General features: G+C 38.5%; 1 protein-coding gene across 7 annotated transcripts in view; it reads right to left on the reverse strand.

The window, feature by feature from the left end:
- TRPS1 (transcriptional repressor GATA binding 1) overlaps positions 1-13,831 on the reverse strand; it is a 248,641-nt gene extending 234,810 nt beyond the window's left edge. For 2 of the 7 annotated variants that reach the window (XM_026495542.4, XM_026495539.4), the window contains exon 1: positions 12,198-12,665. In XM_026495542.4, the coding sequence (XP_026351327.1) occupies positions 12,198-12,207 (10 nt within the window). In that variant the 5' untranslated portion in view covers positions 12,208-12,665. The other 5 variants (XM_057308080.1, XM_026495538.4, XM_026495540.4 and 2 more) reach the window with 5 other exon arrangements.
- Between the last annotated feature and the right edge of the window lie 254 nt (positions 13,832-14,085).

The raw sequence follows: 14,085 nt of genomic DNA on the forward strand, positions 1-14,085 counted from the left end.
CAGTATCTAGGGGCTTTGGATTAAATCTAAAAACACCGTCCCAGCTCTTCCATTCTATTCCAAACAGGTAAATATTTTAAAATTATTTTTTCAGAATAACGTTAACAAACATGACTTAAAATCATCCCATTAAGCCCAATGCCACGACATGCTTTTGATTACAATGGACTGGACCAAAAATTTTGGCAAAATGTTCACCTGCTATCAGAGGAACCAGAGAAGGAGGTGGTTGGCTGAAATGTCTACATTTCTACCAGCAGAGACACCAAAATACTATGAAATACACTCCACTAGGAGTGGAACAAATGTGCTCTCTCTCAGACTCAATTCCACTTCGAGAGAATAGTGTGGGCGATGTGTTAGGGATACTATCTATTTCTTTTGGGCCTGATGCATTCGTTGCAAACGAAAATATTTTAAAATAGTCTTTAAGATGAATGTGCAGAGATGTTGCTTCTTTATAGTAGCAGGCTGATTTGTTTTACACATAACCATAATTTAAGGATGCCAATCATTTCAAGCAAACAGCTTGCAAAAAATAAAATCAAATACAGGCAAAACGAGAGAAAAATCTTCTTTGTACTAAAACATGCTTTACATTAAAAGATGTCAGGTTAAAGCCACCACTATACATATAAAGTTAATTTTAACCCTGTGCACTGACGGTATTTTATATTTTCATATTCATTTTGGAGAAATCCACAAGACTGTCTTAAATTAATTTTAAAGCTGGTTAAAATACTTTTTCTTTTTCCTTCAGACAAATTTTTAGACACAAGTTGCCTAAGACACAAATGAGAAAAAACTAAATGTCATGTTATTTTACACCATTCACAATATTTGTAATTAGAATAAATATATAATTTTCAAATACCACTCTTTTTTGAAGTAAAAATGAAAGTGTGCAAATGACATAAGACAGGATTTCTCTGTAGTGACTCCTTAGCAATGACCAAAATATCTTATCACAAAAAGGTGTGGCGGAAGAGCGGAAATCACTGTTCTCTCAATTTTTGATGCATCAAAATGAGTTCTGAAAAGAATACAAAAGGAGAAAAAAAGTATACAAAATAAATGCAAAATTAATTTGCATTTAATGGCAAATAACGAGGGTTCTATAATTAGAAAATCCTAAAAAGATGAAGTTTTTCCTCTCCTTTCGGAAAGGCTTAAAAAAACAAAACTAAATATTTCAAAATCAATGGACTTCAAGCAATCCAAGAGAATTTGGAAAACATTTCTCTAAAAACCAATCCAGAGCGCAGGATGTCAATTTGGAAATAATGGAAGCATATTTCGCTTTAAAATTCGAAAACTTTTCAAAGGCAAAAATTCGAGTTAACATCCCAGTGATTAACTCAGGGACTGCTTAGCCAAGAACAACTTTCGGCACTTAAAACATAAAACTGTCAGTTTCCTCTGCTTGGAGACAAAACATACAAAAAGCAAACATTCACTGCTATATTTTCCTAGACATGAAAGACAGAACTAACTTTTATAAAAGGTGATCATTCTAAATATTTCTACCTATTATTATATTTATGCCATAGCTCCTAAAACTCAGTTACAAATTCCAAACCTCAGAACCATCATTAGTAGATGGCTACTATTCTAGTACATTACTCCCCTAAATCTTGGTGGAAATGCAACCACTTCTTGAACTTCACCAGAGCTCAATGCACAAGTATGTTAAGCAGCCTGTGCTTGGTATCATTGAATATAAGCTACTATAAACAAGTAAAACTCTTTACTAAAAAATCTCAAAGGACTGACAACATGATACTTGGCATTATATTTCTTGCAAATCTAAAGCATACTGATGGTGAGAATAATTTAAGTACTCTCTTCCCTGAATCAAGATACGTTCATATCAAACATCATCTGTGATCAAATGGTCAAATTCATATTTATAAACTTGGAATACAGAGTTTGGTGGAAGCACTGAGTAACTGACATTGTCTTAATCTTTCTGCCAGAAATATGTCACTGTTGGTGCTTACAATCGTTTCAAAATTATACCACAACTTTATTTAATTTCATTCAATGCATTTCCTCATAGAAATGGAATGGCAAAGGCCTGTTCAACAGCAAACAACAAAAGCATATCATTATTTTATAGTACACAAGTTTCTTCCTCTTCTTCTATTGCTCACCCCCTCCAAAGGTACATACTATAAAGAAATGTAGGTAAAAACCTTGCAGCAAGCACATTTTTCCACTAAAAGGAAAAATCTTTATTCCTCCTTAAACTGAAATACTAGATCCCAAAGAGGAGAAAAAAAAAAAAATGGGGGAAAAATGGTAATAAAGCATGGCAGAATAATCCAGAGGAAGCATGCTTGCTCTCAGTATAATTTTCTTTAGCATCCTGAAAAGAACAACATCACGCTGCCCGTGATCTCTGCTTACTCCTCTGAAAACCATCCAGAGGATTTCAAAAGGGAAAAATTCTAGTAGTGCTTTCGAATGCCAAATTAACTTACAGGACTTCCAGTCCTGAAGGAAAACAGCACAGTGGCGCACCAGAAGCTAAGAATGCTTTTTGTCACGCAAAGCCGGAACTGATGAGTGTGACCCCAACGGGGTTTATCTAAAATTCCCAAGTACCACAGGCAAAGAGGTCAAAGTTTCCTGTGTCAAAAATATACAAATAAATAAAGCCATATATTGCAATAGTTCCTTACATTATAATGGATTGTACAGTATCCATGTCCCCCCTTCTGTTCAGATGTATATACATATGTGTGTATATATATATATTCATATATATATGTGCACATAGATATAGCTTTTTAAATAGCAACTGAACATGACACAAACAAAAAGGAGGAAAACCTGCTTACACTAATATCTACCTCCCTATTTTCCATTTCTACTCATTATTGGTCTCATTTTTAAGTGTTTATCATTGTCAATGATATATCGAATTACTTGGGGAGTGAGACGAGCATGTATATACGTAATTAAAAATTAACACGACGTATTGAACATTTCTGGGAGTAAAAATACATGATAGGTATGTATATAAGTCCACACAAATATGTGGAACACTAAAGAGTTAAATGTCTGACAAATTGAACATGCAAGATCATGTACACATATTTTTATATAAAATGTGTACATTATGATTTTTACTATCGGCCTAAAATCTTACAAGTGACAGTTTCTTAAAGTTTATCAGGAGACAAAGAAAAGTAAAATGTAAATAATTAGGACAGTCTTTCAACAACAGAAACTGTCTTAAGAACGGGACATTTAAAAGTAGAATAAACAGTAATGGGATAGAGAGTTTAATAAAGAGTTCACAGTCATTGAGCTTTAGATGACAGTGAGTTTCTTATAGTAATTTACCACATCTTTCACGCAATGGATGTAATGCAAATTTGTCCTAAATGCAAAAGAGAAACAATTCTTAGGATCTGCTTATAAAAGTTACAGAAAATAATGTTTCATATTACTCCTTGCTTGGATGTAATTGCTTCCACTGGCCACTTGTACCTAAGTTATTTTCTAAAACTCACCTAAGTTTGAAGAACTGAGGTGAAAATTTTGCAATAATACTTCCAATAGTAACTTAAAGATGGTATAAAAAATAATCACTTGTGGTTCTTCAATTCATAATCAAATTGATTTATTAAATAAAAATTCAGCTGCTAGATACAGTAAATACCCAATTTTAAAAGATCTCAAAGCTATATACAGGAACAGTTGATAAAAGAATTATTAATCATTCAACAACTGGGCTAACATGTCGTGAGAAAAATTAGTAACATGGACCTTGATTAAAATTAATATATATATATATATATATATATATATATATATATATATATATATGAGCAGTCTTAACTTCATCAGTTGAATGGTATTTTTAAAAATTACAGGGAGTGAGATTCTCTTTCAAAAAAATTTAATGGCATCATAAAGTAAAGCTGAAAGAAAAACCAAAATGTCTTTCAGGAACTTTTATATGTTCAGAACTACTTAACAGTATTGAGAGAATAACAGGCTGATGTATTTATTTCTACATCTTTCAGAGCTAAAGATGATGTCTGGATAATGACATCACAGAGAAGTCACAAGTGGACGTTAGTTTTTAATTTGTTTTGCCAATCTTGCTCTCATTTCAGAACCAAAATTATAATTAAATTAACCTTCAAATAGGTGTTGGGATACATCAAGTAATTAAAATGCGTATTACAAAGGTTAAAGTCATTTTAAAAAAATATGTAATATGTTAAAATTCCATTCAGTGGCCTGTAATGCAAAACATTCTATACGAGTGAGAATATAGATATGTGTACGTACATGTACACACTAAGTTAATATGAAGTCACAAATTCATATGCTGCACTTGTGCATAGCTCAGAGAAAATAAAGCTAAAACTAGATTAGTAATGCTTGATCCCTTTGCACATGAAGTGTATCACGTAATAGAGAAAACAGATTCCACAAACTAACTCCTGCCCTATATATTTACACTATTTATAGATGTCTCTGATCTCAGACATAATATATGTTTCTATAAGGAAAAACTGCAATACTGATCCACAAGAATCCGTTGAAAGCCATGTTGTACAATCTAATCAAGAAGCACATGTTATGTTAAAGTATTTGTTGATTAGTAAGTTTCATAAATTCTATCCAGATTCTACAAGTAAAAAAGCTCTGAGGCTTTGAAACCTTTATCTTTTTTTCTACAGCTAAAATATATTTAATGTCTCAAGAGCAAATGTGGCATATCTATTACCCTATACTGGGTTCATTCTAGGTTATTCTAATACTCAAATAATATATTATTAATGTTTTTTTAAAGCTTAGGCCATACACTTAGACCCTATGAATATGTTTATTATTGTTCACAATACTATACTACTCGCTGTCACGAATACAAAGTGATTAACAGATAAAGCAATTATAGATGCAAATAGGAGAACCATGCTCCCTTCGAATAAAGGAAAAAAGAAACTAGAAAATAAACTATGGGCACTTGTATATCTCCTTCTAATACTATCTACTATAGAAGGCTTAAATAGCTGACAATGAGTCATTGTTTATTCAAATGTTAAACAAATTGAACATATAAGTTAACTTCTGAGTTAGAAGTATTTGGAACATTTTCCAGAGCCTATTTTGACTGTGTCAATTACCTAGATACCGAAGTTGTTGTATTGTGTTGCTTGATGAAATAGGACATACAGCAACCCTCAGAACCAGTATTACAAGCCTGGCAAATAGCATCACATTTGGGTGACGCACAGAATCCATCACCCTAGGGAAAAACGCATTGGGTCACAGTACGGAGTCTTTACATGTTCCATATTATTTCTACATAACGTTTTGGGATAGAAGTGCAAACTATAAAGTGCTATCCCATAAAAAGATATATTCAGAAACAGCACTGTCACTTAACTGCTCCTCTCAACAGAAACAAATGGGACTTTTAAAAAATTCTTCTTCAGAAGCACTTCTTAAAATACGGTGAAAGGTGGCATTCTGATTTATAGTTTTTTTGTCATTTTTAAAATTTCTTAGTAAATTCAGAGCAGATAAAAGTATTATGATAATGATGGCTTCATTATGTTTAAATTCCATACCCATTTCAAACTTCCAGACTTCATAAAGTAGGTCATGTAACTCCTTAAAAGATTCATGTTTAAAGGGCAGAGTTAATGGTTTTACATATGAGAATCCACCATCAAGGTGTATCTGCCTCTTATCCGTCCACGTACATTACACCCGTGCAACACCCCACAACTGCATGCACACACACCAGCAATAGTCCAAACACAGTACAGCTCCTGTGGATACTGCAAGCATTTGCAGGCGTTTACACTGCTAGCTTTCCTCTCATATTAGAGGTATCCTATTAGCAGCTACCAAAAAATTACACAAATCAAAATATGTTACCTTTGTTCAAACAATACTGCAGTTCATTATACAACAGAAAGTGTCATCCTTAATCGCTCAGGAACCAAGATAGTGGTGGATTCTTGGGAGCAGAAGTGGTGCGGAATGGTTTGAGGCAAAACTGAAACATATTGTTTAAGTAAACCTTAAGGGGAGGGGATCATATGCGCAACTGATGGATTTTTTTTTTTTTTTTGTATCATCTCCCACAAAGCCTCCCCAACCCCTCCCCACCACTGAACAGTACACACACTGCTGATATTAAAGGATCAGGGCTCGGGACACCACCCTCTGCCTTTTTTTTCCTTCTTGCTAAACTTTATTACTGTTCCCTCAGTTTTAAAGTAATAAACCGACATTCATTAAATAAAAATGCAATGACAGAGAAACCCATAACTTTAAATTTATGTTTGAAAACTCTGTGAAAAATAAAGTAAGACTTACTCTAAGATACCCTCACCATGACTGATGCGAACAACTACAGCTTTAGCTCCTAAAGTTTTTCCTGACAAATCCGTAAGTAAAGGAGTAGTTAGCAAAGAAAGAATGCCCCTGATTTGAACTAAAGTCTTAGCTCTCACAAGAAAAACTGAGAAAGACATAAGGTAAGTCAAAACTGTCAAATTTCTATGCAGAGAACACGTCAACTTCCTTAAATATGCGGAATACTTTTATAATTGTAAAAGCCTTAAAAGACATTTTAAGGTATCTCCGTGATACCTAATTTCAGTATGTATTATTTTTAAAATACACTCTGTGTAACGAAAAGAAAAACAAAAACTCTCAGAACAAATTTGGGGTTAAAAGCCAAGTCCAAGACAAGTAACCATAAGATTTAAACCTTACGAACAATTCACACCAGCAACGTCGATACTCAGTTCTGGCCCACCAAATGGGGCGGAGGGCCCCGTTTCTGGGTGGAGTGTCTTTCCCCAAGGAAGGAAAAACTGGCACAAATCTTTTTGCCCTCTGAAAAGATTTTCCTACTTGCCAGCTTCTGAAGTTGCCCTGATGTCAATCAACATCACCAAGATGTCTCTTAACTGGAGAAAGTTCTGTTTGCCTGTGTAAGATCAGGAAGAGAGAAAATGACTATTAAAAAAAAAAAAAGGAAACTAAACACACTGCGTGATAAATAGGGTTAAAAAATTATCATCTAAAATTGTGCGAATAAAAGAACCACCACTAGAAACAAACTGACCCTTAAAATTAACGCTTTCAATCTAAAAATATATTTTTGTAAAGTTTCATCTATTTTCCTTCCTCTGCACATAAAAATGATTAATGTCACAATTAAACTTCCACATTTCAGGCTCTTGCTAACAGGTGTAGCATTCTTTATATAAACACATTCATTGACCTGTCGCCATTGATAATCTTAATTAATTCATCTCAATTGAAACAAAAACAATGTTTTTTTTTTTTTCCAAATAAGAAAGAAATCACGCAACACAAATACTCACTCTCCCCAAAACCCAAAAACTGTTTAAGTTACGGTAACCTGAAATGCACCAGCCATCACAGAGAGCAATTGGAGAAATCCAGCAGTGCTCAGCAGGAAAGATTTTTAATAACAGATTGAAAAACAAGAATAAAAATAACTGCATCAACAGAGCCTTTCTTCCTCAGGCCACAAGCCCGTTCTTACTTGAACTTTTTTTTTTTTTAAAAATGGCATTTTGGCCACTAAAACCAATCCAGAACATTATTAAAAGTTAAAAGCTACCAATTACTTCTGTCTGTTCTTTTAAAGCAAAGTTTGGCATTACGTCAGTTGGTTTAAAGAAAACAAGAAAGAGAGAAAGAGTAGGAGAGAAAGTTTCCTGCTTGTATAAACTAAACCACCAGGGAAGGTGTCTAGCCACTTGTAAAGTATTTACTGCAGGTTTTTAAAGAGCTAGAAACATTTTAAAAATTAAAAGTTTTCTTTCTTATTTTTAATGAAACATGCTTAGGAACAAAAAGCGGACCCTTAATGTCTTTTTGGGGGGCATTTTCATGTTATTTGTATTTCAATTATAGCTTTGAATCAGAAAATGATTTCCAATGATGCTTCAAATTTGAAGGGCATAGATAATTTCATCTTTGTTTTTGCTACTTGGATTTGTGCTCTTGGAAAAAAAAAAAGCGGGGCGGTGGGGGGATGACAAAAAGTCGACATTGCTACTATAATAGCTACTATGGCTTCAGCCACCAGTTAGCCTTCTTCTCAAACTAACAATTCAAATAATTTTCAACCATAGATCCTTCCCCAAATTCAGTGAAAGAGGTCTCCTTAAGCCCAAAGATCTCTTTCTAAACTAAATCCAGTTCTACATTATTATACCCATCAGAGAACCAAACCAAAGTCCAACGAATTCAGTTCCCAGGGACCTGAAAACCACAGTGATAGGACAACCCTAGAGGTGACCATAAGAGCAACATTAAGGACAGTATTGATAAAGGTCATATATAACGAATCAAATATCCCATACAAATAAACAAACAGCCAAAGACCCACTCACACTTGAGGATAAATTTTTTAAAGTGATTATTCCCTCTGCAGCTCTGTTCGCTACTGAACAGTAGTATAAAACAACACTTGGTATTTTCGCATATTTACTTTAATCCCCTGGTTAAAGCTTGAGGAAGACAAAAAATTTTGATGATTATAAAAAACTCTGCTTAGTTTTTTTCCAATGGAAACAACTGCAAAGTGCGTTAGTGTTTCTATATACGTGACAATCACCAGGAACTTCAGAGAAGTGGATGAGATTTCTACCCAGCAAAGGCTGTAAGTTTCTCCATATTTTATCCAAGGGGGCCCCTGCAATTCCATAAATTGTAAAACTATTATAGTAGCAAAGAATTCATTACCTTCTGTATGATGATATCAAAAGCTGTAGTCATCACACAGATAAAGAAAAGCCACGTCTAGATATGCTGTCATGAATTTCCCCAAATTTCAATAAATAATAAAAAAGGTAGATAAATGAGAAAACAGGACTCAGAATTAGTTATCCATGGTACTAGGAGTTACAACCAGCAAAATGGGGAAAGAAAGAAACCTGTTACCTGAAAGCTTGACCAAAGATGAACAGAAAGCAAGTCCATAAAACTTGCCTGTTTTTATCAAATTGATTGTAACTTGTGAGTTACGATATTTGGGACAGAACTGTCTCAGTTTATAGTTTTCTGTGCCTGCCAAAAACAGATGCAGACTACCACACTAGCTGTCCTGCGGAAACTAAATTAAGCAAAGGCAAATACCAAGTGGAAAGTTGTCAGTCTGTTGAATGAATGGCTTCATTTTACACACCAGAGACTATCTTAATAAGAATATGTTTTAATGTGCATCAGTCATTTTATTTTAAGTGCATCACTTATTTCAAAAATAATAATTTTCCCTTTAAATCAATTATAAACACCTGCCCATAACTTTCTTAAAGTCTATTTTGTTTTACACACAATAGCATAGTGTTATTATTGTTTGCTACCAAAAGGGGTAGTGAAGTAAAAAAATAATTTCTATATTATATGCATCATAAAAAGCATTTAAAAGCCAGTTTTCAATATATCTGTGCTCACTTCAAAGTCAAAATAAAGTTCTAGCTCAAAAACAATTTTCCACAAGTCTTTTTAAAAATTTCAGTAATGCTTATTTACTTCCACAAAGAAGGTAAGAAAAGAGTTTATTAAAACTTAACACCCTTTGGCATATCTTAACAGGAATGTGCAGATCATTAACAGCAAATTGTGATCTTTATTTCCCTCTCTCTGTCTCTACACACACACACACACACACACACACACCAAATAATAACAGTAATAGAAACATCACTGAAATACTAAGATCTTAAAAGCAGCTCTTCCACAGATGCATCCATTTCCCTGTTCTGAAGATTTTCCTTATGAATGAAGATTCCCTTATGTGTATTACAGAGACCTGTACTCTGGAAATCAGAGTAAACTCAGGAGTACTATGTGACTTAAAAGAAAAGTAAAAAGAATACTGAAAATATGGAAGAGGCATGTGAAATTCACTTATGATTAACACACTATTACAGATTTTAACCTATTTTCAAGCAAAAATTTTATTAAATCATTTAAAACACTAATCATCAGAATGCTGAGCTCTAAAGTCAACCTCAGACCTCACAACTACTATGACACCTTCCTCCTTACTTTTCATGGTACCTTTCAGAGACAAAGGACAACATCTAAATAGCAGCAGACACCCTTACAGCGTCCAGAATTCAAAGGAGTAACAAACTTTTTTGTAGGGAACTTGCTATGTCCCACCATGTACTTGGAGAGCGTCAGACTTGAGTATTATGTGCAGGAAAGTATTCTATACACATATATCCTAACATATAATAGATATACTGGGAAGCTGTAAACATCAACTCACCCGTGGCAAATAATACTTTGCCAACAGAGTATTAACGAAGCTTCGTAATGCCTCACATTTAGAGAAATCAAGTCATAACGTGGCATTAGAACTCTATCTCCCCGTCAGGAGTTTTATTTTCACGTTGTTAATATTCAAAAATAATCGTCAAACTTTAACACGTTCGGGGCCCTGTCTATTTAACTGAATCTAGAGATGTTTTCATCCAGGGGTACAGCTTTAAAAGGAAGTTATGAAATCTGAGGAGAGATAAGCTCTAAGAACAATATGTTTGACTTGTTAAGATTAAGCATGTCATTAATAAACTTTCACTTAAAGGTAAAAAAAAAATCCTCAAAATGTTGGTATCATTTCCAGACTGTCCTGTCAGCATCACAACTTACAGGAAACGCTTCATCTTCCCATACAAACCCTGTATTTATTCACAACCCTGGCAGACTTGGGGAAAGAAAAAAAAAGCCCACACCATTTTAGAGCGAGTCTGCTTTTTTACATTAACCGGTGGAATATCTGAGAAAGCGTCCTGAGCAAATGAGCAACATGTAAGAAACTTGACAACAGCGAGCTCAGAAACTTTCATTCTCATTTTGTCCACGTCAAGTACTGGCCGCCGCATTACTTTCCTTTGCTGCCCCTTGCATTTTTAACTCTGGCAGCCTTTTCTAAATGATCAACTTTTCCTAAAACCAGCAGAAAAGTAACATGATGCCAGCAAGATCCATAGGTTTTAACTTAAGAGCTGGATGACTTTGAAGAGTGGTTAGAGGTTCCTATAGTATTTTTGTTTTGAACAATCAAATTTTAGCCAACAACCAGGCCTAGAAGTTATCATTTCTTTAGAATTCTCTCCCCCGTCCTATCTGGAGATCCCTTTGTACTTCTTTTTCTTCTCAGACCCTTCCCTGTTCACCTGGTGCATTTACAAAAGTTCAATGAATCTACAAAAGTTCAATGAATCGCCCCAACTTCTCTGCGATTTCACTGCTCTGCTACGCTTCCCACTTCACTTACCTCACTTAAAACTCTAGTCGTGATTTTCCAAAATAGGATAAGGAGGAATATTCTATCATAATTTTGATTCATCATTAGATACACCGCTCTTACTCAAAAACTTTCAATAGTATCAATTCTGAGGCCTAAAAAGATATGAGGAAGTAAAGCAAGACCTAAAATTTAATCAGTCCAAGATTCCCTCTGAAACCCACCAGTCCTTCTCGCCTTCTAACTTAAATTGCTTTAGAGTTGCTCAGGCCATAAAACGGTTACTGACTTCCCTGGGGAAAGGGGGAACCACCACCATCTCACACAGGTACTAACAAAAAAGCTTTCCCGGCCACAAAAACAGCTTTGCACTTCAAACAGCTCCCACCTCCGCCTCACCCTCAAATTATTCATGGGGTCCTATAATCCTGGAGTTATTTGAAGGGACAGCGATGTTTGCCTTGGCCTTTCAAAGATGCGTTTCTCTGGAGCCCAAACAGGAACTAGACAGAAGGCGAAGCGCCCGTCCGCCTGGATGTCCCACCGCTGTCAGGCATTTAATCACCGTCCAGTGTCCGCTGACCCGCGACACATGGCGCATCATCCGCACCGCAGAGGAAGTCTGCCCCTTCCTCAGCCCCTACGGAAGCGCCTGGGCTGCAAGGCCCTGCCACATGGCACGGACAGGGCACAGACCCCTTGGCCAAGCTGCCCTGAGCCGCGCAGAGGCGGGTGCATCAGGGGATGCGACACCCTCCTTCTCCAGCCCAGCTGGGCCTTTAAGGCAAAAAGTTTGAAGCCTGGCTTTGCAAACTCTTCAAAGCTAACGCCAGTCCTGTGCTGTTTTCCCACTTTGGGGACCAGAGTGGGCCCCTCTCTGAGACCCTCCCGACCCTCCCAAGTTGGCCCAACTTACTACTCTGCATGCTGGTGCCTAGTCTGCTCCCCGCTTGTCAGGAGCCCCAGAAAACTTGCAGCGGCGGCGGCGGCGGCGGCCCCTCGGGTCCAACCACCTCCAGCTCCTCCGCTGCGCCCGGTAGGAGAGAATTAAAATCAGCCAGAAAGAGACAGCGAGGGGGAGTGGGACTGCGAGGGGGAGGGGGCACCGGCCTGAAACTTCTTTTTTTGGCAAATGGGGATTTGTTTTTCCTCCTCCCTGGCGGCTGAACTTGACCCTCCTGACTCCAGGGGCTACTGCAGTTTGAAGTCGCTCGTTTCTAAGGCTCAGTTGCCTCAGACCCACCGAAAGGAGGAGAGGAAGGGGGGTAAAGAGAGCAGAAGAGAAGAAAGAAAGAAAGAAATCACACGCGCAAAAAGGAAGAAAGAAAATGCATGTGAAACCCGAGAAGCCTGCGCTTGGCTTTCTGCACACTCTCCCTCTGCTTTTTTTTTTTTTTTTTTTTTCAAAGAAAGTCACTTTTAATTCCCAGGGCTCCCCGCTCGCGATCGCCCACATTTTGCGCACACACGCGCGGGCGCAGCACTCGCGTCGCGGCGCCCCGGGCCCGGCCGAGGGGCGCCCGCGCCCCCCGTACCCCCCGCGGCCCCCGGCCCCGCGGCCCGCCCGGGCCCCTCCTTACCTGTTGATTAATCGTCAAGAACACCCTCCGCAGCCCGAAAGATGGTGGCGCGGCGGCCAGAGCCATGAACCGTCTTCTGTTGTTTGCAGAGTTGATCTTGGATTATTGGGGGGGAGGGGGGGGAGAAAAAGGTCTTTCCTGCCTCCCCCCCTTTCCCTTCCCTCCCCCCCTTTATAAAAAAAAAAGAGAGAGAGAGAGAAAGAGAAAGGAAATAGAGCAAGGATGTGCCCGGTGCCGGGTGGGAGAGGGGAGGGGGTGTTGTTTTTTGTTTAAAAAAAAAAAAATAGGAAGGCGAGAGAGCGATCGAGAGGACGCGGGGTCTGGAGAAACGAGCAGCACCAAAAAGAGGACGCTTGAGATTGCAGTGAGATCGGGTCTTTATCAGAAATGTTATCGCTTGTCAGGACCTCAGTCTCCGCGCATTACGTCAGTTTCAAGACACCAACACTATTAATATCAAAGGAGCCTTCGCGGAGGAAAGCGCCACCCCAGACCGAGCTCCCTTAAAGAGACAGAGCGCGTCCCCGCGCCGCCGCCGCCGCCGCCGCCGCCGCCGCCGCCCCGCCCGGCTCCGAGCACCCGCCGCCGCCGCCCGCCGGGACCGGCCCCGGCCGCTGCGTGCCGGCTGCGCGAGAACTTCGCCCGAGTCGGAGCGCCGCAAATGAGAGCTGCGCGGTGCCGGGACCCGTCTACCTTCCCGCCCCGCCTCTCCCCCCCTCCTCCTCCCCCACCCCCATGTGTGAACGTGCGGGCTGGAAACCGAGGAAAAAACCGAAAGCTTTAGGAATAATGCGATAAAGACGAGGACCTACCTTGGGGGGCTGGGGGCAGGTGGGGGCTAGTGCGTGGCAGCCAAACCGATGGTCCCAGAGCACCCGGAGATGCTATCATGAACAATCAAAAGAACTCTAAAAGTGCTTCTACCTTTTCGGACGTTACTTTCCCTTCTCCCTCCCCATTAAACGACGCGGAATTGTGTGTGTGCGTGTGCGGCCCCTCCCCCGCCCCTTTTCTAGGACAGGAAGAAGTCTTAGGACACCTAGTCGGTGGTCAGTGTTTCCCATGCATTGGATGGCAAGAGGGTTTGAGGAGAACAACTTGAACTCTATCCTGAGTTGGAGAAGTGCGGACTGGGGTTGCTATGGTTTTCTGAGCTAGGGAGAAGCTAGCAAGCTCAACGGGTGCTTAAAGGGGGTACTACAAAATAGATAAAATGGGAACATT

The sequence above is a fragment of the Ursus arctos genome, unplaced genomic scaffold (genome assembly GCF_023065955.2).
Source record: "Ursus arctos isolate Adak ecotype North America unplaced genomic scaffold, UrsArc2.0 scaffold_6, whole genome shotgun sequence".
NCBI lineage: Eukaryota > Metazoa > Chordata > Mammalia > Carnivora > Ursidae > Ursus > Ursus arctos.